The sequence below is a fragment of the Moschus berezovskii genome, chromosome 2, assembly GCF_049115385.1.
Source record: "Moschus berezovskii isolate FMDL1 chromosome 2, NW_MosBer_1.0, whole genome shotgun sequence".
Lineage (NCBI taxonomy): Eukaryota > Metazoa > Chordata > Mammalia > Artiodactyla > Moschidae > Moschus > Moschus berezovskii.
In genome coordinates this window covers 111,542,258-111,567,952 of record NC_142461.1, presented here as the reverse complement: position 1 = coordinate 111,567,952, position 25,695 = coordinate 111,542,258, and the positions used below count along the sequence as shown (strand labels likewise).

At 41.3% G+C, this 25,695-nt stretch overlaps 1 protein-coding gene and 1 long non-coding RNA gene across 5 annotated transcripts in view; one reads left to right on the top strand and one right to left on the bottom strand.

Annotated features, from left to right (window-relative positions):
• Positions 1-25,695, bottom strand: part of CERS6 (ceramide synthase 6) — a 395,115-nt gene that overhangs the window by 13,313 nt on the left and 356,107 nt on the right. Inside the window, exons 9-11 of one of the 4 annotated variants that reach the window (XM_088829891.1) lie at positions 11,877-12,033; positions 11,316-11,339; positions 7,379-8,851 (exon numbers count right to left, since the gene is read on the bottom strand). In XM_088829891.1, the coding sequence (XP_088686017.1) occupies positions 8,699-8,851; positions 11,316-11,339; positions 11,877-12,033 (334 nt within the window). In that variant the 3' untranslated portion in view covers positions 7,379-8,698. Of the gene's footprint in view, positions 1-7,378; positions 8,852-11,315; positions 11,340-11,876; positions 12,034-25,695 lie in introns of those variants that run through there. The other 3 variants (XM_055398898.2, XM_088829883.1, XM_055398899.2) reach the window with 3 other exon arrangements.
• LOC129538653 (uncharacterized) overlaps positions 1-25,695 on the top strand; it is a 42,771-nt gene that overhangs the window by 14,319 nt on the left and 2,757 nt on the right. Inside the window, exon 2 of the long non-coding RNA XR_008682242.2 lies at positions 12,765-12,867. This is a non-coding gene — a long non-coding RNA (uncharacterized LOC129538653). The remainder of the gene's footprint in view (positions 1-12,764; positions 12,868-25,695) is intronic.

The following is a 25,695-nucleotide window of genomic DNA, read 5'->3' as shown; positions in this document are numbered from 1 at the left end:
ACTTCTCTAACCTGCATCTTTCTCCACTTATGTTCTGGGTGCCTGGATCTGTGAAGCTGGTAACGCAGGTAGCTTCCCTTATCTGAGTCCTGCCACAAACCCTTCAACTTTTCTGTCCCCAGCACCAGTGAGAGGATGTGCCTCCCCCCGCCCCCCCAGGGAAAGACTTGGAGACAAATTGAGAACTCATGTTCATCTTGCTTCCTAAGTAGTGCAATATTTATTGCTGACAGCTCACATCTAACCAGTGGGTTCTTGTTTCTCCAACATTTTTTGTGCCCTGTTAATTGCCAGGCCCTAGACAAGTCTCCAGAAACACCACCAGAAACCAGCTTTATGCTGGCTATTCTGTTTGTTCTTCATTTCCACCCTCTACCAGATCGCTGCTCCACACGTGGGAGACTGACCCCTCCTGTTCACATCTCCCTGGGCCCCCACTGGGAGCTTTCCTGCTGAGTTCAGCCAATGGCGGTGTGAGGGTGGGAATAAAGAGAGCTATCAGAGGATGTTGGCTCCCCATTCAAGTTTCCAGTCCCCACAGGGCAGCTTCTCCACGCCACCTCCTCTTAGTGGCCTCTGGTTACAGCTGAGGATGGTAACTGCTTCCCATGCTTGCTGGACTCTGGGTGCTTTACCATCCCATGTTCCATCTCAGGCCTCTGAAAATAGTCCTTTCATTCAAGTTTCTTCCACTCAACAATCTAGCAGTGACTTCTGTTTCCTGCCTGGACTCTGAAAGACACTTTACATAATTTTCAAACTGCAGTGTTTAGGAATGATATAACTTTTCTTGCCTCAGGTTACAGCAGCTTTGGGGATGTGGTCCTCAGGCTCCATTCACTGAGGTGACTGGTTCTGAGGGACCACCCTGCATGCTGGTGCATGACCCTGCTGTTGGGCCATCCTGCCACCTTTCACCATTGTTGGCGCTGCTGCCACTGTTCCGGGTGAAGCAAGCACAAGGCTGATGGAAACAGAAAGCACACGTACCTGGATGGATGTTTCCCAGCAGTAAGGAAGGGGGCCCAGAGCAGCGGAGCTGCATCATGACGATTTGGGAGAGATGCTTGTAGAGTTATAGCATAGATGCTATGCTATGTTAACAGACCTGGAAGAGTTCCTGGTTTCTCCAAATGGTGCATCGCTAATAGTCTTTTTGTGCCTCAGAAAAATTTTGGTGGTTTAATTTATCACAGTAACTCATACTTGGAGTCAGAATGTTGTTGGGGGTGGTTATGATATGTGTAAGATTTTTAATAGGGTGTTTGCTTAATTTTTTATAATCCTGGTGGTGGTGGGGGTGTCTGGCTGAATGTCAGTGCTATTTTTACAGCTCTTGAGGTATGAGATGACATAAGCTTAGAGCAGAAGAGCAGGTGGGGGAGACAGAGTTACACAGGAAAGACAAAGAGTGAGGAAGACCTAACAAGTGGGGCACAGACCCCGAGAAGATGTTGTCAGTCAAGCTCCTGTGAGCGCACATTCTCTGAGGGACAATTTTGTGTGTGTTGGGCTTTGTGTTGTTAATCCTAAGTGCCTTTTTTATAGCTTGGAAAAAATCAGTACAGTTTGATATATTTGAAGTGATAACTTTGTAAATTCTAGTTTTTCAGAATGAAGTACTACATAAAATTTAACTTGAAGCTTTTATAACTTACTTGTCAAAATGATATTATAACATAGATATGTTACATATGACCAATCTAGATAGCATATTAAAGAGCAGAGACATTACTTTGCCAACAAAGGTCCGTCTAGTCAAGGCTATGGTTTTTCCCGTGGTCATGTATGGATGTGAGAGTTGGACTGTGAAGAAAGCTGATCGCCGAAGTATTGATGCTTTTGAACTGTGGTGCTGGAGAAGACTCTTGAGAGTCCCTTGGACTGCAAGGAGATCCAACCAGTCCATTCTAGAGGAGATCAGTCCTGGGTGTTCATTGGAAGGACTGATGCGAAAGCTGAAACTCCAATACTTTGGCCACCTCATGCAACAAGTTGACTCACTGGAAAAGACTCTGATGCTGGGAGGGATTGGGGGTGGGAGGAGATGGGGACGACAGAGAATGAGATGGCTGGATGGCATCACCGACTCAGTGGACATGAGTGAACTCCGGGAGTTGGTGATGGACAGGAAGGCCTGGCGTGCTGTGATTCATGGGGTCGCGGAGAGTCGGACATGACTAAACGACTGAACTGAACTGAACTGATGTTACATATGTATATATAACAAATAAATATAAGTCTGCTAAATTAACCTTTGTTAAGTGGAGCACAGGGTGTTGGATGGTGAACCAACAACAGAGTCCAACAGACCACAAGAGAACTTGAAATAGAGAGGTTTATTATTCACAGGTCCTGGGTGGGAGAGGAGGTACATGGCACACCAGAAGGGGCCACACAGGAAGGTCAGGCAGAGTACAGACAGAGAGAAAGAGACCGGATCTGGGGCACATGCCTTTATTAGGGTCCATGGGTGCAGGGCCTTGGAGTCCCTGGGCTATGGCCAGATCGGTCAATTCAAGCCAAAAGAAAGAGGTTTGCTAAACCCCCTGCCCTAGGGAGGGTGGGTCTTATCTACGGGATGCATAAGGCATACAAAAGCACTGGGAGGCAGGAGACTGTTGATCACAAGGGTTGTTGGGGAAATCATATCAGGGAGTTACATTTGCTTGTGACTCTGGACTGCTACTCAGGACATGCACCTGTATGAGGGGCTAGTGTCAAGCGATGGTCCCTGCAGGCTGTTTGGCAAACAAAATGGATGCTGAGATAACAACACCATCAAGTAGCTTAGCTAAACTTTTGACAAAATAACCTATAACAATATATATATATATATAAAACGTATAAATATTACATTCCTTTTTCGTAATCATAGGGACTACTGGGATTTGAGGAGGCTTACAAGAAAACTGTAGGATGATGTGAACACTGAAATGAATCTTGTCCAGGAAGATGTGGCATATTACCAATACAAGTTCAGAAGTGCTTACAGAAAAGGGCATTTACACTGTACTCTTAAGACTTATCTTTATTATGAAAGTGTTTTCAAAGTAAAATGATCCTCATAATAATGACTGCTTCCAGAGATCAAGAATGAATAATTATATTTTCATATAAAAATCAGCAAAATACAGTAACAATACATAAAATAATTCTAATTGGCTAACAGTACATCATTCCATTTCTGACAGAGATGCTCAAGCACTGAATTGTCTTAACAAATAAGGTTTTGTCACCTATCCTATTTCTCACTGCAAGTTGAAAAAAATCAAATGCCCAAACTAACCACCTCCCTTTTGCATGACACCAAATGGCTATGGAGGTAACTTATCATGTGGGCAAAAAGGAGATGAAAATCATGAGCTTAGAGGCTTTATGAAACTTTGGGAAATCAAACTTGGAGGCTATTTTCCATGTTTAAATTAATGAAGCTCAAAGTTAAAGTTCCAGAATCACCATATAACTGTTCCTATTACAGAGTGAATTTCTGTTTGGCAACTAATCTTTAAAAATCCCTATTTTTTTAAGGGCAGATTTACAATGACAGTTCAAAAAAAATGGTTGCAGATCCAAAAGAAAAAATTGTCTCCATAAAACCTAATTTTCCCTTAAAATAGAAATCACACCAACAGCTGTTGTTCACTGGTTTCCAGGCCATGCAAGACATACCAAAATAAGCCAAGCTCTCATTGACTTGTGTTGAGGAAAACAGGCTCATATGGGCACTATATATATATATATATATATTTAATGGAATCAGAGAAGGAAGTGTGATACAGAACTGATCCAATGATTATTGGGAAATTGATAGCAGATAAGTGACAATATTTTAGATTCATTTTATTAAGAGTTCCAGATTTAAAAGAAGGTGAGTGAGAGATAAATAAGCTATATTTTAGGCTAACAGTCCCTTCCCATTCCTTCCTGGGCACTGTTGAGAATGTCTAGTCTTGTGGAAACATCATATCATGTGTCATCTGCTTGCAGAGACTTATGTGTCTTTGATTGGATGGGGATCTAGCTTACGGACATTTGGTAATGTGTTCCATTCAAAGGCTTCAGGTTGAACTCACATTGGAAAGACTAAGGTACTCTTCTGGGTGATTACAGATCTTATTAACAGCTACTTATAATGTTTTATGTTCTTTCATACAATTTTCTCCATAAAAAACAGCATCAGGTATGCTTCCAGTGACAGTAGGTTAGGCATTTCGACAGCACAGAGTGGACAAGTAGACAGGCCTCCTTAGCATCTACTGAACGCCCCCTAGGGGACAGGAGGGGACCATGCAAACAAATGCAAACCACAGGGCCTGTTTCCAGCCTATTAAAAACGAAGAATTAAACTGTGGTCACAGTGAACCAGTGTTAATTACTATCTGGTAATTTGAAAATGGTATAATTGCATTTTACCAAGAAAAATTTAAACCTACTATTGGGACAACAATAACGTCACTTAAAAAGTATCTTGCTGCATTTTGCATGAACTGTTTGTGATTGACAGTACTCCCTTCATGGACAGGACACAGGTGCAGACTTTGACCTGATTTGTTTTTTTCTTATTTGAACACTAGAAACATTTCAGGGCTACTAATATTTATCTACAAAGCAGAAATCAGCCAAAGACAAAGTTGGGGGGGAGGGGCGGGAAGTAAGCTAATTAGAATCTTAAGACCTCAAATAGCATGTGAAATGTAAACATTTAATCTCTTACTTCTAAAGAATTTCTTGAAACCTCTTTGGACACAATGATATCATAGGACATACTAATAAAGAGAATTATTTAATACCTTTGTAACTATTCTGTATAATTTTCATACTTCAAATTAAGAAAAAATACTCAAATATTCAGGCAACTTTGGCATTAACATCTCCAAGTAGGGGACAAAAATAACTACCAATGCAAAAATCATGAACAGCTTGGGAACAGTCATGGGTGTCCATAAAGTTCTCTTGGAAGAGCTCTTTTTTAAAGATTCAGGTGTGCTGAAATGAAATATGATTTCTTACTTCAGCCCAAATAGCAATGAGGTTGAAATATACAGAGTGGAAAATTCAGACCCTTTCTACCCACGGTGCAAGTGTGCAGTTTGCTCAAATTCAAACTCTGTCAAATACTCAGAATGAAAAGTTTGGCAACAGAACAGGACATTTTCAGGTTTACCTGTCATTTTGGCTACAGGTGACCTAATTTTATCCCACTAAAGAGTTATTTCTCTCACCCAAATGCTTGCTTACTTTGGAGAGCCTACCTTTCTTCCCAGTTCATCTTTGCCAGATGCCTGTTTCATTATCTGATGGTATCTCAGGACACCATCTGTTCAGCAGCCGAGCAGGAACTGAATGTTAATAAAATCCTTGGGTGAAGCAGAAATATTGTGCATTTTCCTCAACACTTAGTTTAATAATCCAAAATACGGATAGTTGCTCCCCTACTCTCAACATTTGTAACACTTAATTTGGAGATGGGGACTACTTAGATGCTGACCTTAGGGCCTTCGTGATCTGAGCTCTGAGGCAAAGAGGCTGAAAGGAGTCTTCCCCTCTCAGCTGTGGAGGTGGCGTGAACAGGCAGTAAAAAGGGAGGTGGAAAATTTCTATTGCACATGGCGGATGGTTTTCTTGAAAAGAATATGGATAAAGATGAGTCAGTGATATTTTGGTTTTATCATGTTTTTTTGAGAAACCTACATGTACATACACAGATCACACATTTTTATATCCTTTATTGACCCAAGGCCAAATTCTACTTGAATTTCTACTTCTCTCCCTCTAATTGGTCTAGAAAAGCTACAGAACTGGAGAATAAAATATTACTTTTTCTAGATTCCTTCCTACATACCTCTTTGTACCTTGGGAAGATTTGAATATGACCAGGACAGACTAAGTCAATTAATGGGAAACAACACTCCTACTAATCTACAGCTGACATTACAATATACACTTCCAAAAATATGGCCTGGCACAAGTAGAAGATATCAGATCTCACATATTTTCTCTCTCAGGCTTATCAGGTCACCATGGGAGAGCAGTAGACATAAATACATTATTCTTTATCTCAAAAGACCTACAAACACCATTTTGATGAATCAAAAAGAACTCTTTGCCTTAAAATGTAAAATGAAATACAAGTGTATTGATACACAGAAGACTGCGTTGTTACTATCAGTGGTCAGGGAGGCTCTGAGAATTCCCAATTCTCCTTCTAAGTGACTTTTGGGAAGAACAAAAGTCAGATGTTCAGATGTCTTTGCTAAGGACAGACAATTTTCTTCATGTCATGCAAGTCTTCTAAACCTTTAATTTACAAGCAGATCTTTTGAAATTATTTTTCTATGCTAAAGAGTGTCAAATGACCCAAATAGAAACACACTGTGGCTTCCTGGTTTATTCCACCCATCAGAGGACTTGCTCTAGATACTAAAGCAAGGCACGAGGCTTTCTTCTGTTCCATATTTCAGTTGAGAAGAAATTTTCACCTTATCAAAAATTTTCAGCCATAACATGCTTGCTGGTTTACTTTTTACATATCTGCATTTTAGCAGATGTTCAGATGACTTGACAAGTACTTTTCATATTTAATGATTGGTCTTACAACTTGACCATACATAAATTACTCTCCTAGACATGCCCCTGTTCTGTGAAATAAAATAATAAGATTTTCCAAGAAGAGTTAATTATACCATTTAGTCAACAAAAAAGCAGACATATTTCTAAGGCCCTTTAATCATAGTGGGCCATACCAAAAACACACTATTTTATAAATAGGTGGGAAGAGATTTAACATTACAGTTTGAGGTTTTGTTTGGGAGCATTCTTTTAACTATTAACAATCATGGTGCACATTGTGGGCACAAAGTTTTACTTCAATTAAAAAAAAAAATTGAACTGAATGTGAGTGGCTTTGAGCAGGACATGCACTTCTTAGTACTTTGCTGTCCCTTTCAGTAGTCCTGACCTGCACACTGATATCACTGCATTGTGGTTTTGGACTCTCTGTTTCAGGAGATGGTCTTTCTGATTTATGAAATAAGTATTATAATAACTTTTTATTCCCTTTCACTAAAAGTTGGAAGAAAAGAGATAAAATCTTTGGTTTATGTGTATGGTTTTCTTATCTATACATAAATAACACTGCCCTGTAGGAGACTACAGAAACTGATTTTTTCAGTAGTCTTTCTCATTTGCTGAGTAGAATTTTTGTTGCTTTTTTTCTGGAAATAGCTCCATTTGAACAAAAATTCCTGGAAAATGAACAAGTCCTTCAAAGAAGCAGACAAAAGGACCTACAGTGTAACACTGCTCAGTTTCTACTAACAGGAAATTCTGTTATGTTAGGGTTATGTTTAAGGAGAAAAGACAAAGGGTAAAATGGTCTTATTCTCACTGGCTTTATTCTGCCCAGAAAAAAACAACAAAAAACAAACAAACAAAAAAAACAAGATCAAATACTAGATAGGGTGCTTTCTTGAAAGCTGGTTGCAGTAAAGTGCTTTGCACTAGAGCTGACTTTTGGCAACTCTTGGAAGTCCCCTTTTTCTGTCCCCAAATATACTTAGCTTCTTTTTTTCCATAACATAGTGGAAGACTGCACTAATTAAAGGGATAGTGGTAAAACCTGGTTGAAATCTGCTGCTCTCTTTGTACTATTCTCAGATCATGGTACAAATTCCTAGTTGGAAGACTGATTTCTTTGTTTGTAACCATGAACTTAAGTCTTCCTTCAGAGCTGGAGCACTGACCCTATAATGGAGAATAAAGAAAAAAAAAGTCTCTGTAACCTAAAAAGTTAATCCCCAACTAGCTACCATTCTCACTAAAGAAACTTTGGCTGTGTGCACAAGAAATGAAGTCTATTCCAAAGTAATTTAATACACACAAAAAATTTTAAGTCCTCCAATAACCACACTCTATTTGGAACAGCTAATTGACCATGAAGGGCTTCCCTCGTAGCTTAGTTGGTAAAGACTCTACCTGCAGTGCAGGAGACTGGGGTTCGATTGCAACCCACTCCAGTGTTCTTGCCAGGAGAATCCCATGGACAGAGGAGTCTGGCAGGCTACAGTCTATGGGGTTGCAAGAGTCGGGCATGACTTAACCACCACCAATTGACCATGAAAAATGACGATTACAAAACTGAGCTCATCCTGTTTCAACTTTACGCTGGGAGAAAGGTCACTTGAGACCGAATAGGCCATTTCAGAATGGGCATTGTAACACAAAGAGAGCAAACCTATTTGGAGCTACATGAGAATCTTGCACTGGGTTTTGCTTGCTCTAAGTGACCAACTAAGCTGATGCTCCTAGTGGACTAGGTCACAGCAAGAAAGGGTAGAAGCAAACGGAGCATCTCCCTCACTGTCATGAACCCAGAGAGTAAAAGGAGTGAGGAAACCCTCTTTTGTCCACAGATTTACAAACAAATACAAAAAGAAAATAAATAATATTCTAAGACAGTACAAATGCAAATACCGTTCCCTTGTGTCAATTACATAAAGCATGCCTACATATATAGAATGGTAATTCTTCTTCATTCACAGGAAGGACATATGGCAGTGCACTATTCAAAATGCTTTGATAATCCTAATTTTTGTTTCTGGAGCTGAGAGATTATGAAAGGAACTGCATTTGCAACTTATTAAATACTTCCAGGAACGAACAGTTCACTTTGTTTGGGACTTGTAGTTTTGAGTAATTAATCATCCACGGCACAAGCACCAGTGAGAAGATACCCATTGGTACCACTGGTCCCATTGGTGGTGGTCGCAGTATGGGGGTTCTTTCCTGGAGGTTCTGAGTCCTCCTCATCTGAGCTAGACTCAATATCACTTCGATCATCCTTGGACACCTATGGAACACAAGAAGGTGAGTGCAACAGGCTCTGAAGAAATCATAAAGGTGTAGCGTGCTCAGAAGTACATGCAATCATACATAAAGGAAAACATCTAAGTATTAAAAAAATCAAACAGGATAGGAACATTGCCAGAGTAGTAAGTTCCTCTTCATTGGAGATAGACTTTTGGGCAACAAAGTCAGTGATCAAGGAATGTAGGTGGACTTAGGCATCACAGGGGGTTAGCCTTGCTGACTTCCTTAAGTTACCTTTGGATATTGAGAATGTACTAGACGGTGAACCCCACTCTTACTGGCAAGGAGCATACCATTCTACTAGAATGGCACTATAGGAATTTGGTACAAATGGAAATATTTATTCTTTGATGATCACATTCTCTTTGAGAATCCTTTAGAGTCAGCTCTCAATTAATTATACTAATGGAGATATTTACTAGCTCTGATCATTAAAACATCATTCTTATTTGGCTTTTTAATGTATTCTTGTATGATTTGTCTTTCTGTCTGATAGAATTAAGTAGAAATTTTGTTTTGTATACAACAATACAACTAATGGCAGCAGGAGGCATTTGTGGGTACTTGCTGGGTAAGGAATAGTTTAAAATATTTCCCAAGAAAAATCTACTGACTGGATCATCATGAATTGACTCCCATCATTCCAGAGTTCTTCCATCCACCATTCAGACTCATCAAGTCATGAGGATGACTTGGCATCAGGATATAAGTCTATACATTACCATAAAGAATGAAAAAAAATCATATGGTTTCATAAAGAGGTATGTAGGAAGAAATTAAGGAAATACTCTACTTCTTTCAAATTAAAATAGTTTGTACCTCCTACTTTATGCCTACAAACATAGCGAACATTTATCCCAACAGGTCTTAACACCCCTGAGTAACTGAGTGGCATGAACTTCTTTTCTAAGGGGGGTGGTAATAGGGACCTGGTGGCTTGTTTGGCTTCAAAGAATGTTTCCCAGTCTAGTCCCTTATGATTCTCTAAGAGGTGGACTGAAAAGCTGGCAGTCTCCTGGGGAGCACTTCAGAATGAATTGAGGGATTTCCCACATCTCATTCTCTGTGTCACTGCTACCCTCCAACTGGAGAACCCTGGAATCCATTGCACTCCCAATATCACCTCTGTCAGGAAGGGTGGGGATAGGAGAAGGTGAGAACTGAGGACTGCTGCTCCAGCCTAAGCAGAGATGATTGAGTAAATATGTAAAAATGGATCTCACTCTAATGGCCCATGAGATGAGACTTAGCTCACAAGGACCATCTCCAAGAAGATTTAGATACTGAAACACCAAAAGGACTAGATAATAAGGATACTTTAACTTAAAAATAAAAGATGGGTCACAAAGACAGCATTAGAATAAAAGCTCCACTACATTGAGCAATCCATTAGTCGTAAATTAAGCTGCTAATGGGAAAGAAAACTCCAGTTTCAAAGAGTGATTAATTTACATTTGCATGCTTAGTAAGATTAGTTTTAATTGCATTTTGAAAAAAATTTATACTTAAGTTACCTTCAAAGAAAGGAACAATTTAGAGTATTTTAAAATAACGCACAGGAATATAAAGCCTGTGGCTAAGATGAATTTTACTGTCTTAGGTAAGCAGCAATTCCAGTTAAGATATTTTGAAGCCTGAGATCTGGAATAAAATTGATTGCCTCCTTGAAAAGTTGAGGGAGTAAGCTGGAGAGAAGACAATATACCTGGTAGAAATAGCAGTGCAATAAGGACACAAAGTATCTAATCTATGGCCCCCTTGCATTTTCAGTTACCCTTATCATATTGACAGTATTGTGCAATTTGTATGCAAATAAGGACAGGAGAGGTTTTTTGTTGTTGTTGTTTGTTTTTGTTTGTTAGTAGAAATACATTCTCATTTTAGAGTAGGAGGTCATAGAGAAAAAGACAAACTTTTGCTTCTAAACAATTCATTGCTCTAATTATTTTGGATTTACATGGAGATGATGCCAAGTATAGGCTTCATACTATGTGATTCGATGCCCCGAGCCCCCGTGGCAGGTGCTTACGGAGAACAAAGTGGTCAGGTGCTGTCCTGCAGCCCAGGGCAGTCTTGGCAAAGAGCTGATGCTCAGACCTCCCTGGTGGACCATGCTGATCCTCTCCTCAACTGAGTTCTGCTTCTCCTACTTCACTTTGGTCTATTTCTGTTTTTCAACCAATGTTGAACACCAGTGAAAGAAGTCCACTTCTTTCTCTATTGGATCACGCAAAATTTAGCAGAATGCAGGCTCACACAAAAGGGCACTAACTGAGCTGTGTCTAGCATCCCTCACAGCTGGTGGGAGCCACGCCTTGGTTAGAGCCTCTAGACAGTGTCAACGGGTTAGACAGAACAATATGCATGGAAACAGAAGCACCAGAGTGTTGCTCCAAAAGGCTAACGTGGAAGCCAGGATGTAGAGAGAGGGGTGAGAAACTTACATGTAAAGGGTTCCACTTCCCAGACTTCCAGGTGGGCAGAAGGAAGAGAACAAACAACGAAAGTAAGAAAATGTTGCAGAGAATGTTCCAGAAAAGTCACTGCTCTACACAGAGGGGTTGAGGCCCAGGATGCTTTATTACGAGCCCCATTTTTAACCAAAGAGATTGAACTAAATATTTACTGGCAAGTTATAAATGGTCAGAATGCATCAAGTAACACTTCTCATAAAAGAGTTATTAAATTTCTGTTTAATATAAGTATAATCAGAGAAGGACCAAAGGAGACAGAGAAAGGGAGAGCAGGAACACAGTAAATAATGTATCTCCGTGAATCTAAAACTATGTATGCAGATCACTCAGCAAAGCAATGCTACATGTAAAAAAAAATCACTAAGAGAAAATGAAAATTTGTATGATGTATCCAAGAGGTTATGCTAAACTTTGAAGGAGAAAAAGCAGTTTTGATGAAATTCTAAATAATAAATAATGTTCTCGGTGATTCAGAAGAACTCCAAACCACAATTTTCTGTGACAGATTAGAAAGGGCGAGTGTTAGCTTACCTTGCCTTTTGAAATAGCTTTGCAAGCTATTTTTACGATCAAGTAAGACCAGAAGCAGTTCAAGCCTTGTATTACCAACAGCAGTAGGTTAAAAACCCACCAGGAAGGGTAAGGTCCAACAATCTCCCAACTTTCAAATAATGTGGTATTTAACACCCTAAGGAAAAGGAGAAAGTAATCATTGAACACAACTTTTCACTGCCTTCAAAGGAACTCTAGTTACTGCAAAGAACCATGAAGCCAGTGATACCCACTGACTGCTCCCTTGCAAGGATGGTCTGAAAGCTAAGTACTTCACCTAAGAGTCATCACCTGGATGATTCCACCTGTGGCATCACATTCCTTAGGATTCTGGTTTGAATAGTGCACTTATTTTCCCACTCACTTTTGTTGTCATTTCTTCCATTAATTTTCATCACAGTTTTTGATTGATTCTATTTCTCATTACTTGTTAAAAGGCCTGTACTGTCCTTTGTTGCTTTGGGTCTTTAAGTAAGTGTGAGGAATATCATTTAGTAACATTACATTGCAAGAAAAAAAGAGCAATTAATTTCAGAAACACCAGTGAAGTTTAAAATATATGCCTAGCACAGCGAGAGTTGGCATATACTTAAGACCTAACTCCTATCCTCAAGTGGTTTATAGCCTCAAAGGAGAGCCTTAATTTTGGGCTGGGTCCATATTTTGCAAGTCTTTTCCTGGTAAAGAACTGACAACTGAAAGATATTATATAGAAGTGATGTCTTGAGATGAGTGTTGGAAGGATTTTTTTAAAATGTTTAATAATTAAATATTAGAATATACCAAGTATACTTAGTTTTAAGAGTATGTACTTAAGGCAGGCAGAAGTATGTGAAGTAATTGCTTCTCTCTGTTATCCACCATCAGGACAAGGATGGAGCAGCCACGTGGGGCAGATAAAGGATACAGGATGGCTGGTCTCAATGTGTCACACTCATCCCTGCTGTGTCTACTCCTAAGCCATCAGAAGGTGATTTTTGCCTTCCAGCCTCATAGTGCTGCCACATAGAAGCTCACCAGTCACAAGATTTTGGAATTATTCCACTTCCTTGCCTTCCTTCTTAGCTGAGTGCTGGGCTGGTTTGGAGATCTCAGTGGGTTAACAAAACTCATCTAAGTGTATTTCCACCAACTGTCACTGCAGTGCTTTGCCAGGACCCTACAGGAGAGGTTAGGTGGACAACACTTGTTGACGAAGGGAGAAGGATGGAAATCTCTTGAATGCAAGACCACTCATGCAAGAACAGAAGGCACACATACAGAAAATTTGAATATAAGAGTGTGATGAGTGCTTTGAAAAAAGCTAAGAAAAGTACTTAGTAAATTCACAAAAGGAAAAAAATTGAGTTGATATAAGAGATAAACAAAAAAAGGAGAATAAATACTAGAAAAACAGGTCTAAGTCCAGTTCAGGTAACCTGCATTCACAGACCAGCATGAGACAGAGTGCGACTCCAACCTGACCACACCAGTTACCTCCCAAGAGCAATGCTCAACACACGTGAGTGTTAAAATCCTAAAACTGACAGTATGGAATTTAATTGGACAATTCATTAAGAGTATATTACTCTATGATACAATAGTAGTATTCATTCTGGTGGAAGAGGACCAACACTAGGAAATCTATTAATAAAATTATCACACATCCATAGGCCAAATCGGTACAAACCTAATTATTTCAACTGCACTAAAAGATATTTGGAAATGTTCAATTCCCGGTTGGTGATGTTTGAAAACTGGAACTCAAAGTACTTAATATGATTTTTATTCAATTCAATTCAGCAGTGGTCATAATACCAGAGTTATTGACTTTATAATCAGGAACAGTCAGCATCACCATTATTATTTAACCCTATTCTGGAGGTTCCAGCTATAAAGTATGGTAGAAATAATAGGCATTAAAATAATTAAAATAATAGGCATTACATTTCTATAAGAGGAAACAATGAAAATTTCCAATAACAGGGAGTGGTTAAAAATTATAAAGGAATTCTAGAAATTATTAAGTCACTCAAAGTGGCAAATATGTTTCAAGACTTTCTTTTGCTAGATAAAAATCATAATATCCCAACTCCATAAGGTAAATATATATTTGCATATACACACAGAGAAAATGAAGAGAATTATAATTCACTGGAAGAAATTAATCAAAGCCATGTTAGACTTTCTTTGGTGGATTGGGGAATTTTGAATTTTCTTTAAAAAAATTATTTATTTATTTATTTTTGGCTGTGCTGGGCCTTTGTTGCTGCTCGGGTTTTTCTCTAGTTGACGCAAGCGAGGGCTACTCTCTAGTTGCAGTGTGAGGGCTCCTCTTGTTGCAGAGCCTGGGCTTGATTGCACGCGGGCTTCAGTAGTTGCAGCACATGGGCTCAGTAATTGCAGTTCCTGAGCTCTAGAGCACAGGCTAGGTAATTGTGGTGCACGGGGCTTAGTTGCTCTTCAGTATGTGGGATCTTCCCGGATCAGAGATTGAACCCATGTTTCCTACATTGGCAGGCAGATTCCTTACCACTGAGCCACCAGGGAAACCCTGTATTTTCTTCTTTACATTCTTCACTTTTCTAAATCCATCACAAATAATTAGGAAAAAAATACAAAAAAAGGAATAAATTAGGATAACGCCTGTATTCCCAAGAGGCAGCCATCTCTTTACACATCAGGTTGCAGGCCCTGGGAAAACTGGTCTAAACAAAGTTCAACTCCTGGACAGTGAGAGAGGACTCCTACATCTCAATTTTTTCTATCTCCAGCACCTTGCAAAATACTGGGAAGTAATTTGCTCACTGGACCTGCTGGCTGATAGACCGTGTGTTAGTTCAATAATCAAAAAAATAGATATGCACAAGACAGCTCTGGAATAATCACAATAGTTTTATTTCAGAACCAGCTCTACTTCTTGACATATTAAACATGTTGACCTTCAGAGGGGATTTAGTTTCATTTGAACAAAAAGAGGTCTTGTAGAAATGGCAGCAATGACTATGTGATGCTATGCATTAAAAATTAGCCTTTGCTGAATTATGGGTTTGAGAGCCTTTCTCACCATTACAGTTTGTTTGGCTTATTATGAACAGAGTGTCATGCAGTCACTGGTGACATGATATCCACATTAATTTTGGAAATGCTGCATCAGAATTCATAGGCTTTGCCATGACAGTCAGTGGCACCTCTGAGATTCCGCTCAGAAGTAATGGATTTCTTTGAAAATTGACTTGGCTGCCTGCAGAGACACTTGGGAAAATATAATCAGTGCACCAAATGGATATATCTCTCAGTGAGAAGCTGGGGAAGTAAAACAATACATGAGGAATTGGGACTAGATATTATGCCACCTGGATCCCGAGAAACAGGAAACCCAGGAAACAGAGCCTCTGTTTAGCCACGGAAAGTTTCTCATGAGAAAACTGTCCCCTTTGGGGCAAACTATTAAAATGGTGACTATAGGATTTTGCCCTTTCCCGGAGGTTAGGGTTCCGTTCCGTTCTGTCGCTCAGTCGTGTCCGACTCTATGCGACCCCGTGGACTGTAGCCTACCAGGCTTCTCCGTCCATGGGATTCTCCAGGCAAGAATACTGGAGTGGGTTACCGTTTCCTTCTCCAGGGGATCTTCCCGACCCAGGGATCGAACCCGGGTTTCCCGCATTGGACGCAAACGCTTTAACCTCTGAGGCACCAGGGAAGCGTCTATTTAATGGTGTCATTACAAATCTACGGTGACAGGGCTCTGAAGAGTGGTTGTATCCGAGGGAGGGCTGATGGAGGGAAAAGGAGGGAGGCAGCTGGGATGCTGGAAACATTCTTGATCTTGATTATGGGGGTAATTATGAAGATTATTTACAGGCAAATTTTTACAAATGCATAAATATATCAAGTTATATATTGAAGATCTATGTAGTGCATTGTGAACATTACATCTCCATTAACTGAAACAGAAAAAAGTACTCTGTGGGCCGAACACTGCCAATTTGCAACCTCTGGGTCGCATAGCTACTATAACATCAGTATTTCTACCACCCCACCCCACCCCCCACGCCACCACCTAATATAAACTAAAGGTATGGCTTCTGAGAAAACAGATTTTTTTTCTTCCCCCCAAATAGCCTACAGCATCAAACCTCCTGTTGCTCTAATCCAGTGGTGGAGAGTTTGGAGGCACCAGGGACCAGAGACCATTTTCCTTTCCATTAAGGTTAGGCTCTCTTAACCACTAGATGGCGCATCACGCATGTACAAAGTGTGCTCAAGTAGGTCTGTTCTGCCAGAACCTTGTGCCATAGTCTGGGTCCCAGCAAAAAAATCACTCCATCATCAGGTAACAACTTCCTAAGAATCTTGCCAAACAATGGAATCAAGAGTCCCAGTCCTGTCTGTTCTTCTTTCTTCCTGCTAATTCCCACTAGAAATGATGCCTGCAGGGCAAAGCTCCAAGCAGTTCACCTGTGATGTGAAGGCGCACAAGTTGCCACCCCAATAGTTTAGCCCTGATGGTGTATTTTAATGGCTTTTTAATGAATCATGAGAATTTAGTTTGACTGTGACCTATAGTTACTTTTGCTCATGCTTTCCTTTTATGGATTCTTCATGTTAAATTTGATTATCTCAGAAATATGTATATACAGGCTACATGGGGATTGTGGGGGAGGGAAATATATACATTTATCCAGAAAATTTTACCTTTTTTTAAAGCAAAGCAAACTCAGAATAGCCTCATTTTAATCCTATATTTAAGGTCTTACTCATTTATATTCTAAACCATCGATGTGACTTCTGCTTTCCCCTTAAACCTCAGAATTCTGAAAGTTTCCTACTGTCAGAGAGCACAGTGTCAAAAGATCTCCACTGATACCTCATTCAGAAAAGCTATAACCAGTGTTTTTCCCCATTCTTATCGTGACTGCCAACTCAGGAGTTTAGGTTTTCATGCAAAGTTATGCAAAGTTAGATAAACATCCTTACTTTCCACTCCATGTATCTTACTTTTAAAATATCCCACTGATTTAGAGGCGGGACCACATATTAATGGTTGGAATATTAAAGACGACAGAGGCCCGAGTTCTTTCACTATATGAATGAAGTTATAGGCGGGTGATTATGATGAGGCCATGGTAAGGAACCTAAGCTTTGCCTGCTCCCCTTCCCCTTCCCCTTCCACCTCCACCTAAGAGCTCCATCTGAGCCTTGGGTTGTGTGTTTTTAGAATGGTCTACATAAAAACCATAATAATTAGATCCATCTAAAGGGCTCCCCAGGTGGCACTAATGGTAAAGAACCTGCCTGCCAACGCAGGAGACATAAGAGATGCGGGTTCGATCCCTGGGTCAGGAAGGTCCCTTGGAGGAGGGCATGGCAACCCACTCTAGCATTCTTGCCTGGAGAATCCCATGGACAGAGGAGCCAGGTGGGCTATAGTCCAGAGAGTCACAAAGAGCCAGACACCACTGAAGCAACATAGCATGCACACACACACTCAAATATCCAAAGAGGGTCAAGACTGCTTCTCAGGGAGAATCAGGTTCAGGGCCTCACGCTGGGGACTGCTGCATGATGCCCGTGGGGGTAGACTAGAAAGGGAAATTTGTTTTACTCAGAATTAAAGTGTTCTTTACTTCAGAGCTTTTGAATGGTCTTTGACTTTGTTTTTTCAGAGAGACTGCAGTATATTTCAGGATGTGTGATTCTCTGGCATTTATTTTCTTTCGACTTACATGAAACATAAATGAAAAGTAGATTCTACTTGAAACTTATCCATAATCTACTGGCATGTTTTGCTCATTTTAAAGTAGATACTAGTAGCAAAGCATTTATAATGTACTCTCAACAGAAACCATGAACACAATACCTGAAAAAGGAGTCGGGTAATTAATTCACTGTGAGAAGAAATCCTCTTTGTCCTGGGTTTTCTGAGGCAATAAAAACCCCAGACCTAAAGAACAATTTGGTCAAGTGTTGGGTAGTCAAGCCTGCTACATGACTGAAAAACTCACTCTCAATTTTCTTTTAACAAGATGGCCCCACCCACAGCTTGGGTTTCTCCACAGCACTGGTGTGGGTCAGCAAGATCTCTTTTAGGAGGACAGCTTCTGGGTAGCTTGCAGCTTGGGTGCCTAATTATCTCAAATAATAGATACACGAAGTCTGTAGCAGACACAGGAGTGATTTCTCTATCCTTGACAGGAAGAGAAACTTGAACATGGAGGGACCATCTGTCTTTCCTCTAGCAATGGGCACATCAATTCTGTCATATTCTATCCAAGTAAGACATGGGATCAATTCGTTTATTTTTAGGTCATAGGCTGGTCAAACTTAGACACTGATCCCTTATAACACAACGAGCTTGTCACTGGTGACCTCCTTGCCAAGGTGGATGTTTTTCTCAAAATTAGGCATTGTTCTCTTACTGCCTTATTTGCTGTCTGTCCGCCTGAGTTCCCAACCCCTCCACTGCCTGGTCTGCCTTTCTGTGTTCCTGACCTCCCAACCTGAGTTTCTCTATCCTAGAACATGTCCATCAAGCTGCATTCTGATTCTTACACACCTGCTTTCAACCCTCTGCCTACCTCTTGGTTGCCTGCTGCTGCTGCTGCTAAGTCGCTTCAGTCGTGTCCGACTCTGTGCGACCCCACAGACGGCAGCTGACCAGGCTTCCCCGTCCCTGGGATTCTCCAGGCAAGAACACTGGAGTGGGTTGCCATTTCCTTCTCCCATGTGTGAAAGTGAAAAGTGAAAGTGAAGTCGCTCAGTCGTGTCCAACTAGTAGCGACCCCATGGACTGCAGTCCACCAGGCTCTTCTGTCCATGCAATTTTCTAGGCAAGAGTACTGGAGTGGCTTGCCATTGCCTTCTCCGTCTTGGTTGCCTACATGACCCTAAAACAGACTTGCCTGGTTCTCAATAACTGTTCTTTATTAAATAGTTAGTATGTGTTGAGCACTGGCCCAAACATGATAAATACATGTGCTGTGCTTAGTCACTCAGTCATGTCTGACTCTTTGCGACCCCATGGACTGCAGCCCACCAGGCTCCTCTGTCCATGGGGATTCTCCAGGCAAGAATACTGGAGTGGGTTGTCATGCCCTCCTCCAGGGGATCTTCCCAACCCAGGGATCAAACCCAGGTCTCCTGCATTGTATGCAGATTCTTCACAGTCTGAGCCATCAGGGAAGCCCATGAATACTGGAGTGGGCTCAGTATAACTTCCTGACCCAGGAATTGAACCAAGGTCTCCTGCATTGCAGGCAGATTCTTTACTAGCTGAGCTACCAGAGAAGCCCATTATTTACATGGTTTTACTCAATTCTTTCAAAAACTCACACAGAAGAAATCCCATTTAGTAGAATACTTACACTAGCTAACATTTACTCTTAACTAGCTCAACATTCAGAAAACTAAGATCATGGCATCTGGTCCCATCACTTCATGGCAAATAGATGCGGAAACAGTGGAAACAGTGTCAGACTTTATTTTTGGGGGCTCCAAAATCACTGTGGATGCTGACTGCAGCCATGAAATTAAAAGACGCTTACTTCTTGGAAGGAAAGTTATGACCAACCTAGATAGAATATTAAAAAGCAGAGACATTACTTTGTCAACCAAAGTCCGTCTAGTTAAGGCTATGGTTTTTCCTGTGGTCATGTATGGATGTGAGAGTTGGACTGTGAAGAAAGCTGAGCACCAAAGAATTGATTCTTTTGAACTGTGGTGTTGGAGAAGACTCTTGAGAGTCCCTTGGACTGCAAGGAAATCCAACCAGTCCATTCTAAAGGAGATCAATTCTGGGTGTTGGAAGGACTGATGCTAAAGCTGAAACTGCAATACTTTGGCCACCTCATGCGACGAGTTGACTCTCTGGAAAAGACTGATGCTGGGAGGGATTGGGGACAGGAGGAGAAGGGGACGACAGAGAATGAGATGGCTGGATGGCATCACCGACTCGATGGAGGTGGGTTTGAGTGAACTCTGGGAGCTGGTGATGAACAGGGAGGCCTGGCGTGCTGTGATTCATGGGGTCGCAAAGAGTCGGACAGGACTGAGCGACTGAACTGAACTGAACTGAACTGATGTGTTAGGTGCTGGGCTCCGGTTTTACATGTTTTAACTCATTAAACCCTTATGAAATAAACCTTATGGATAAATCCTAATTTTTCAAAGTAGGTACTATTACATCTATTTTACAGTTGAAGAAACTGAAGCACAGGTTTGTCTGTATACCCAACACTACCCCCTCACTGTGGGGTATACATATTAGGGAGCCTCAAAGAACTCATGATTAAGTTGGGGAGCTGGGGTTGGAATATAAATTGGCATATCGTATTTGGTGGATAATGCTACCACATGTATCAAAATGTGCATATCTACTGAGGCTGTGAATCTATTTCCAAACCTTTGTCCTAAGGAAGAGTTTCAGGGATTTATAAGATTTAGCCATAAGGATATTCATTTAAATATTATTTATAGTAGCACACTACTTGAAACATCCTAGATAATGTCTAAAAATATAGTACTTATGAATAAACAATGATCTTCTCATAAGATGAAATACTCGTAGCTAATAAAATTATGTTATAGAAGAATACTTAATGAAATGGAAAAAATTTTATGGTACAATGTTAAATGAGAAAAAGCTATAAAACAGTATGTGCAGCATAAGCCAATTTTGGTAAAGAAGACGATGTAATTTTAAACATATAAAATATTAGAAAGAAAGATATCAAATTATGAAAGTGGTTATTTCGGAACTATGGGATTTTTTTTTCTTTGTGGTGTTTCATATTTCATGACATTTCTATAATGAAATTTAATTATAACACATATATAATTCCATAAATAAATATCAGTTTAAGTTAAAATTTGAGGAAATCCAATGAGAATGATAATTGATTGCTGTTGTTGCTGTTCAGTTGCTAAGTCGTGTCTGACTCTTTACGACCGCCTGGAATGTAGCATGCTAGGCTCCTCTATCCTCCACTGTCTCCCAGAGTTTGCTCAAATGCATGTCCATTGAGTCGGTGATATCTAATGATCTCATCCTCTGCCACCCCTTTCTTCTTTTGCCTTCAATAGCCACGTGCTAGCCAAAGCCTCTGAAGGTCTATCTAGGGCAAAGAAGGTAATAAATTTTTGTAGAGATGGGTGGATTTCCTGCAAGCCACCTCCTCCAGGTCTCAGAGCTGCAGAAGGGCAGCCCGGCTTGGCTGCTGTGGTTCTCCTTGAAGTCCCAGCTTCCTGCTCTGGATGGGGAGATGGTTACTGACAGTACTTGTCTGTGGCCACACCAGCTGGTCCCCCTGTCCCCTCAGGCGGGCAGGTTTTATATGAGTGGGGTGGGGGTGGCTGAGGAGGAGAGCTGCTCACCGGGCAGAGCAGGGCGTCCAGTGGTGGCGCAGCCTCTGCCTCTCTGGGATATGTCTGTTCACAGCGCTGCCTCCAAAGACAGAAGCTTTTATTCTCTCTGAACAGAAGCGGCAGCTCGCTAAATTCAACCGTGCTTATGGGTGTGGAGATTTTTGAGATGGCAGAGAGGCCAACTGAGCACACATCCTAAGCACATTTGATTTGATCACTGCTGTCCCTGGAACGGGGGTTTGTTGGCACGTTTGGGGCTGTTTTCGTCAGAGTTCCCGGTATTTGGAGCTAATAACCAGCCTAAGAGCTGTGAGGCCCGCCTGGTCTCGGCGCTCTCCTTCTGTTACTTTCTTATTTCGTGATTTTGTGAAAGAAATGTGTCTGCAAGATACAAGAGACAGCTTCCGAAAACCATGGGTGCAATACCTGCAAATCTTGTCTTTGGGGCAGGAAGAAACGGAAAGAGGGTGGGAAAGGGAGGAGCCAGAGAAGGGGGTGTGGGGACGGGAAACGGGCAGACAGAGGAAGAGAGAGACAGGAGGCCTGCTTCCCTGGGGCCATGCTCCAGTCTGAACCTTGAATCAGGACCAGGCCTTGCACAAACTCAGCGTGACATTCAATACCACCGCGTTCCTGGGATTAAATGTTACACTAATAAAAAGAGAGCCGCAAGACAAACAGTTGTGCCCTGGAAGTGGAGAGAGAAGCGGCTGTGCAAAGCTCAGGGCCTGAAACTGAGCTGCTTCCACCTGTAACTGCCTGCTGCAAATCTGCCCAGTGTGATTTATTTGCTGGCACGTTCAGCGCAGGTGCGTATTCTAACAATTTACTGAGGAAGAAAGAATTACAAACCCTACCTTGCAGAGAGGGAAGGCCAAGCTGTAGCAAACCTAGAGTCCCCCACCCCAGCATCTGACTCAGGTGGTCCCAGGATGGCTGCTCAGCCAGGGTGTGCAGTTTCAGGACAGCAAAGAGTTCTTTGGCAGAAATCCCAACTGAAGATCAAGGTAGTGGCCCTTGGACAAGTGGTTTTATTTATTAAAACTCATCTTTGAATACTTTAAAGGCTAAAGCTCCAATACTGTGGCCACCTGATGGAAGAGCCCACTCACTGGGAAAGACCCTGATGCTAGGAAAGATTGAGGGCAGGAGGCGAAGGGGACGACAGAGGATGAGACGGTTGGATGGCATCACCGACTCAATGGACATGAGTTTGAACAAACTCCAGGAGATAGTGAAGGACAGGGAAGCCTGGAGTGCTTCAGCCCATGGCGTTGCAAAGAGTCAGACACGACTAAGTGACTCAACAACAACAACAACACAATTTCCTGGGGGTGTCATCTAAAAACCAAAAAAAAAAAAAAATTAACTGACAGGACAAGACACTCTGCTCCCAGCAGTTAGAGTGTGCGTGTGTGAGAGTGTGCGTGCGTGTGCACTCAGTTGGGTCTGACTCTTTGTGGACCCCATGGACTGTAGCCTGCCAGGCTCCTCTGTCCATGGGATTTTCCAGGCAAGAATACTGGAGTGGGTTGCTACTGCCTTCTCCAGTGTTTAACTATACGTGTCCATCCAACCTCAGTTACTTCTTCCCATAGTCCCTGGTCACAAACAGAATGTTTACAGTCAGTGAGCTGAATATTATTAGACTTCTGTCACGGACAGAAACAGCATTAGCCAAGGCCTTACCCTAAATCACGAGGAACACTGGGCTGGAAGAAGCACAAGCTGGAATCAAGATTGCTGGGAGAAATATCAATAACCTCAGATATGCAGATGACACCACCCTTATGGCAGAAAGTGAAGAGGAACTCAAAAGCCTCTTGATGAAAGTGAAAGAGGAGAGTGAAAAAGTTGGCTTGAAGCTCAACATTCAGAAAACAAAGATTATGGCATCTGGTCCCATCACTTCATGGGAAATAGATAGAAAAACAGTGGAAACAGTGTCAGACTTTATTTTTTGGGGCTCCAAAATCACTGTGGATGCTGATTGCAGCCATGAAATTAAAAGAAGCTTACTCCTTGGAAGGAAAGTTATGACCAACCTAGATAGTATATTAAAAAGCAGAGACATTACTTTGCCAACAAAGGTGCGTCTAGTCAAGGCTATGGTTTTTCCAGTGGTCACGTATGGATGTGAGAGTTGGACTGTGAAGAAAGCTGATTGCCAAAGAATTGATGCTTTTGAACTGTGGTGCTGGAGAAGACTCTTGAGAGTCCCTTGGACTGCAAGGAGATTCAACCAGTCCATTCTAAGGGAGATTGATCCTGGGTGTTCATTGGAAGGACTGATGCTATAGCTGAAACTCCAATACTTCGGCCACCTCATGCGAAGAGTTGACTCACTGGAAAAGGCTCTGATGCTGGGAAAGATTGGGGGCGGGAGGAGACGGGGACGACAGAGAATGAGATGGCTGGATGGTATCACCGACTTGATGGACATGAATTTGAGTGAACTCCAGGAGTTGGTGATGGATAGGGAGGCCTGGCGTGCTGTGATTCATGGGGTCACAAAGAGTCGGTCACAACTGAGCGACTGAACTGAACTACCCTAAATACCAGAGAAAATTTCTTACACACCACTGGCTATCCCTGTGTACAGCACCTAGCCCCTTGTTAGGAGGTCTGAGTGGCATTTGGGTAGCAATCTAGTACAGCTTTCACTCACATACATCACAGATGTTGATGAGTAAAGTGCTATATCATCAATGGAAAAGTAGGCAGAGGATATGAACAGATCACAGAAGAAACACAAATGGCATTGGAAAACATGACCGAAATGTTCCACTGTGCTTATAATCCAATCAATGCTAAATTAAAACAAGAGACATTTATGCCAAAAGTTGGGGGCTGATGTGTCAATGACATCTGCAGCCCACTTTCAGATGATTTGGCAAATGTAAGAGAAAGGCATGTGTGAAAAAGAAATGCCATGAGTACTGCAAGCGGTCACAGCTGATGAATGCAGGTGAGGAGTATATATATTTTTAAGTTCAGGAATATGCATGCAGTGCTCTTTTTAACAGTAAAAAAGAAACAAATAGATGGTTAATCTGCATATCTATATGGTGGAATGTTAGTCATACATTAAAATCATGTCTTTTGTTTAACAGCATAGGAGAATCCTCACAACTTAGTGAAAAAGTGAAAAAATAATATTAAATCATATGCAGTACGACACTCAGTTTTTGAATACAAAATGTGATTAAAAGGAAATATTCCAAAATGTCCACATTGGTTACTTCTGATTCCAGGAATTTAAAATATAAGATTTTCTACATTTTCCAAATGTATGTACTATTCTTATAATGACAGAAAACACTTGAGAACTTTTTTTAAGAATGATGATATAAGAAACACTTTTACGCTTTAAAGTTAAGTTAAAAAATATCTCTTTGCATCCCATTGTCAGCAGGAGGAGAGGTGACGCTGAATCTTCGATGCTGGGGCTGAACACCTTTAGGAAGATGCCCAAAGTGTATACATGGAGGGAGCTCGAATCTGAGCTACAGCTGTTGGTTTTAGAATTCCCGTTTCTATAAGCAAGCATCCTTAGCATGGCACTCAGGTGGCACTAAAGAGAAATCCAAGGAAAAAAAAAACCCAGGAGGTCAGATGGACCTTTCAGATTATTCTCCCCAACTCTTCCTCATACTGAGAGCCTACCTGGAGCCCAGTGACAGAGAGGTGGGCTTCCATTTACATTCTTGTCCTGGGGGGCCACAAGGTGAAGATGAAGAGGCTGGGGTGCAGCACACAGCAGTTCATTTCAGTCACTCAGTCATGTCTGACTGTTTGCAACCCCATGCACTGCAGCACGCCAGGCCTCCCTGTCCATCACCAACTCCTGGAGTTCATTCAAACTCATGTCCATCGAGTTGCTGATCCCATCCAACCATCTCATCCTCTGTCATCTTCTCCCGCCTTCAATCTTTCCCAGCATCAGGGTCTTTTCCAATGAGTCAGTTCTTCGCATCAGGTGGCCAAAGTATTGGAGTTTCCGCTTTAGCATCAGTGAATATTCAGGACCGATTTCCTTTAGGATGGACTGGTTGGATCTCCTTGTAGTCAAATACTGGGTTTTTGGCATATATTTTTCGTTCAGGAATTATTTAAATATACATGTGACTTCTGGAGTTTGTGTTAATATAAATATAATAATATATTATATATATGATATATATCATATATAATATTATAATAATATAATATAAAATAATATAAACACACTATGGTATGTTCACTGAGAATGTTCAAATTCAGTTTTCAGTCAGATGGTGTTTTTCAGTTTAAAACTAATTCCCCCTTAATCTGTAGGATTTAGAAACCTGGTTTCTCAGGTCCCACCTTGTGCATGCACTCCAATGAGACTGTCCTTAGGCTGGTGGCTCCCAGGCCTGTGGGTCGCTGGAATTCCCTGGGGGGCATCGATAGTACTGACACCTGTGATGGC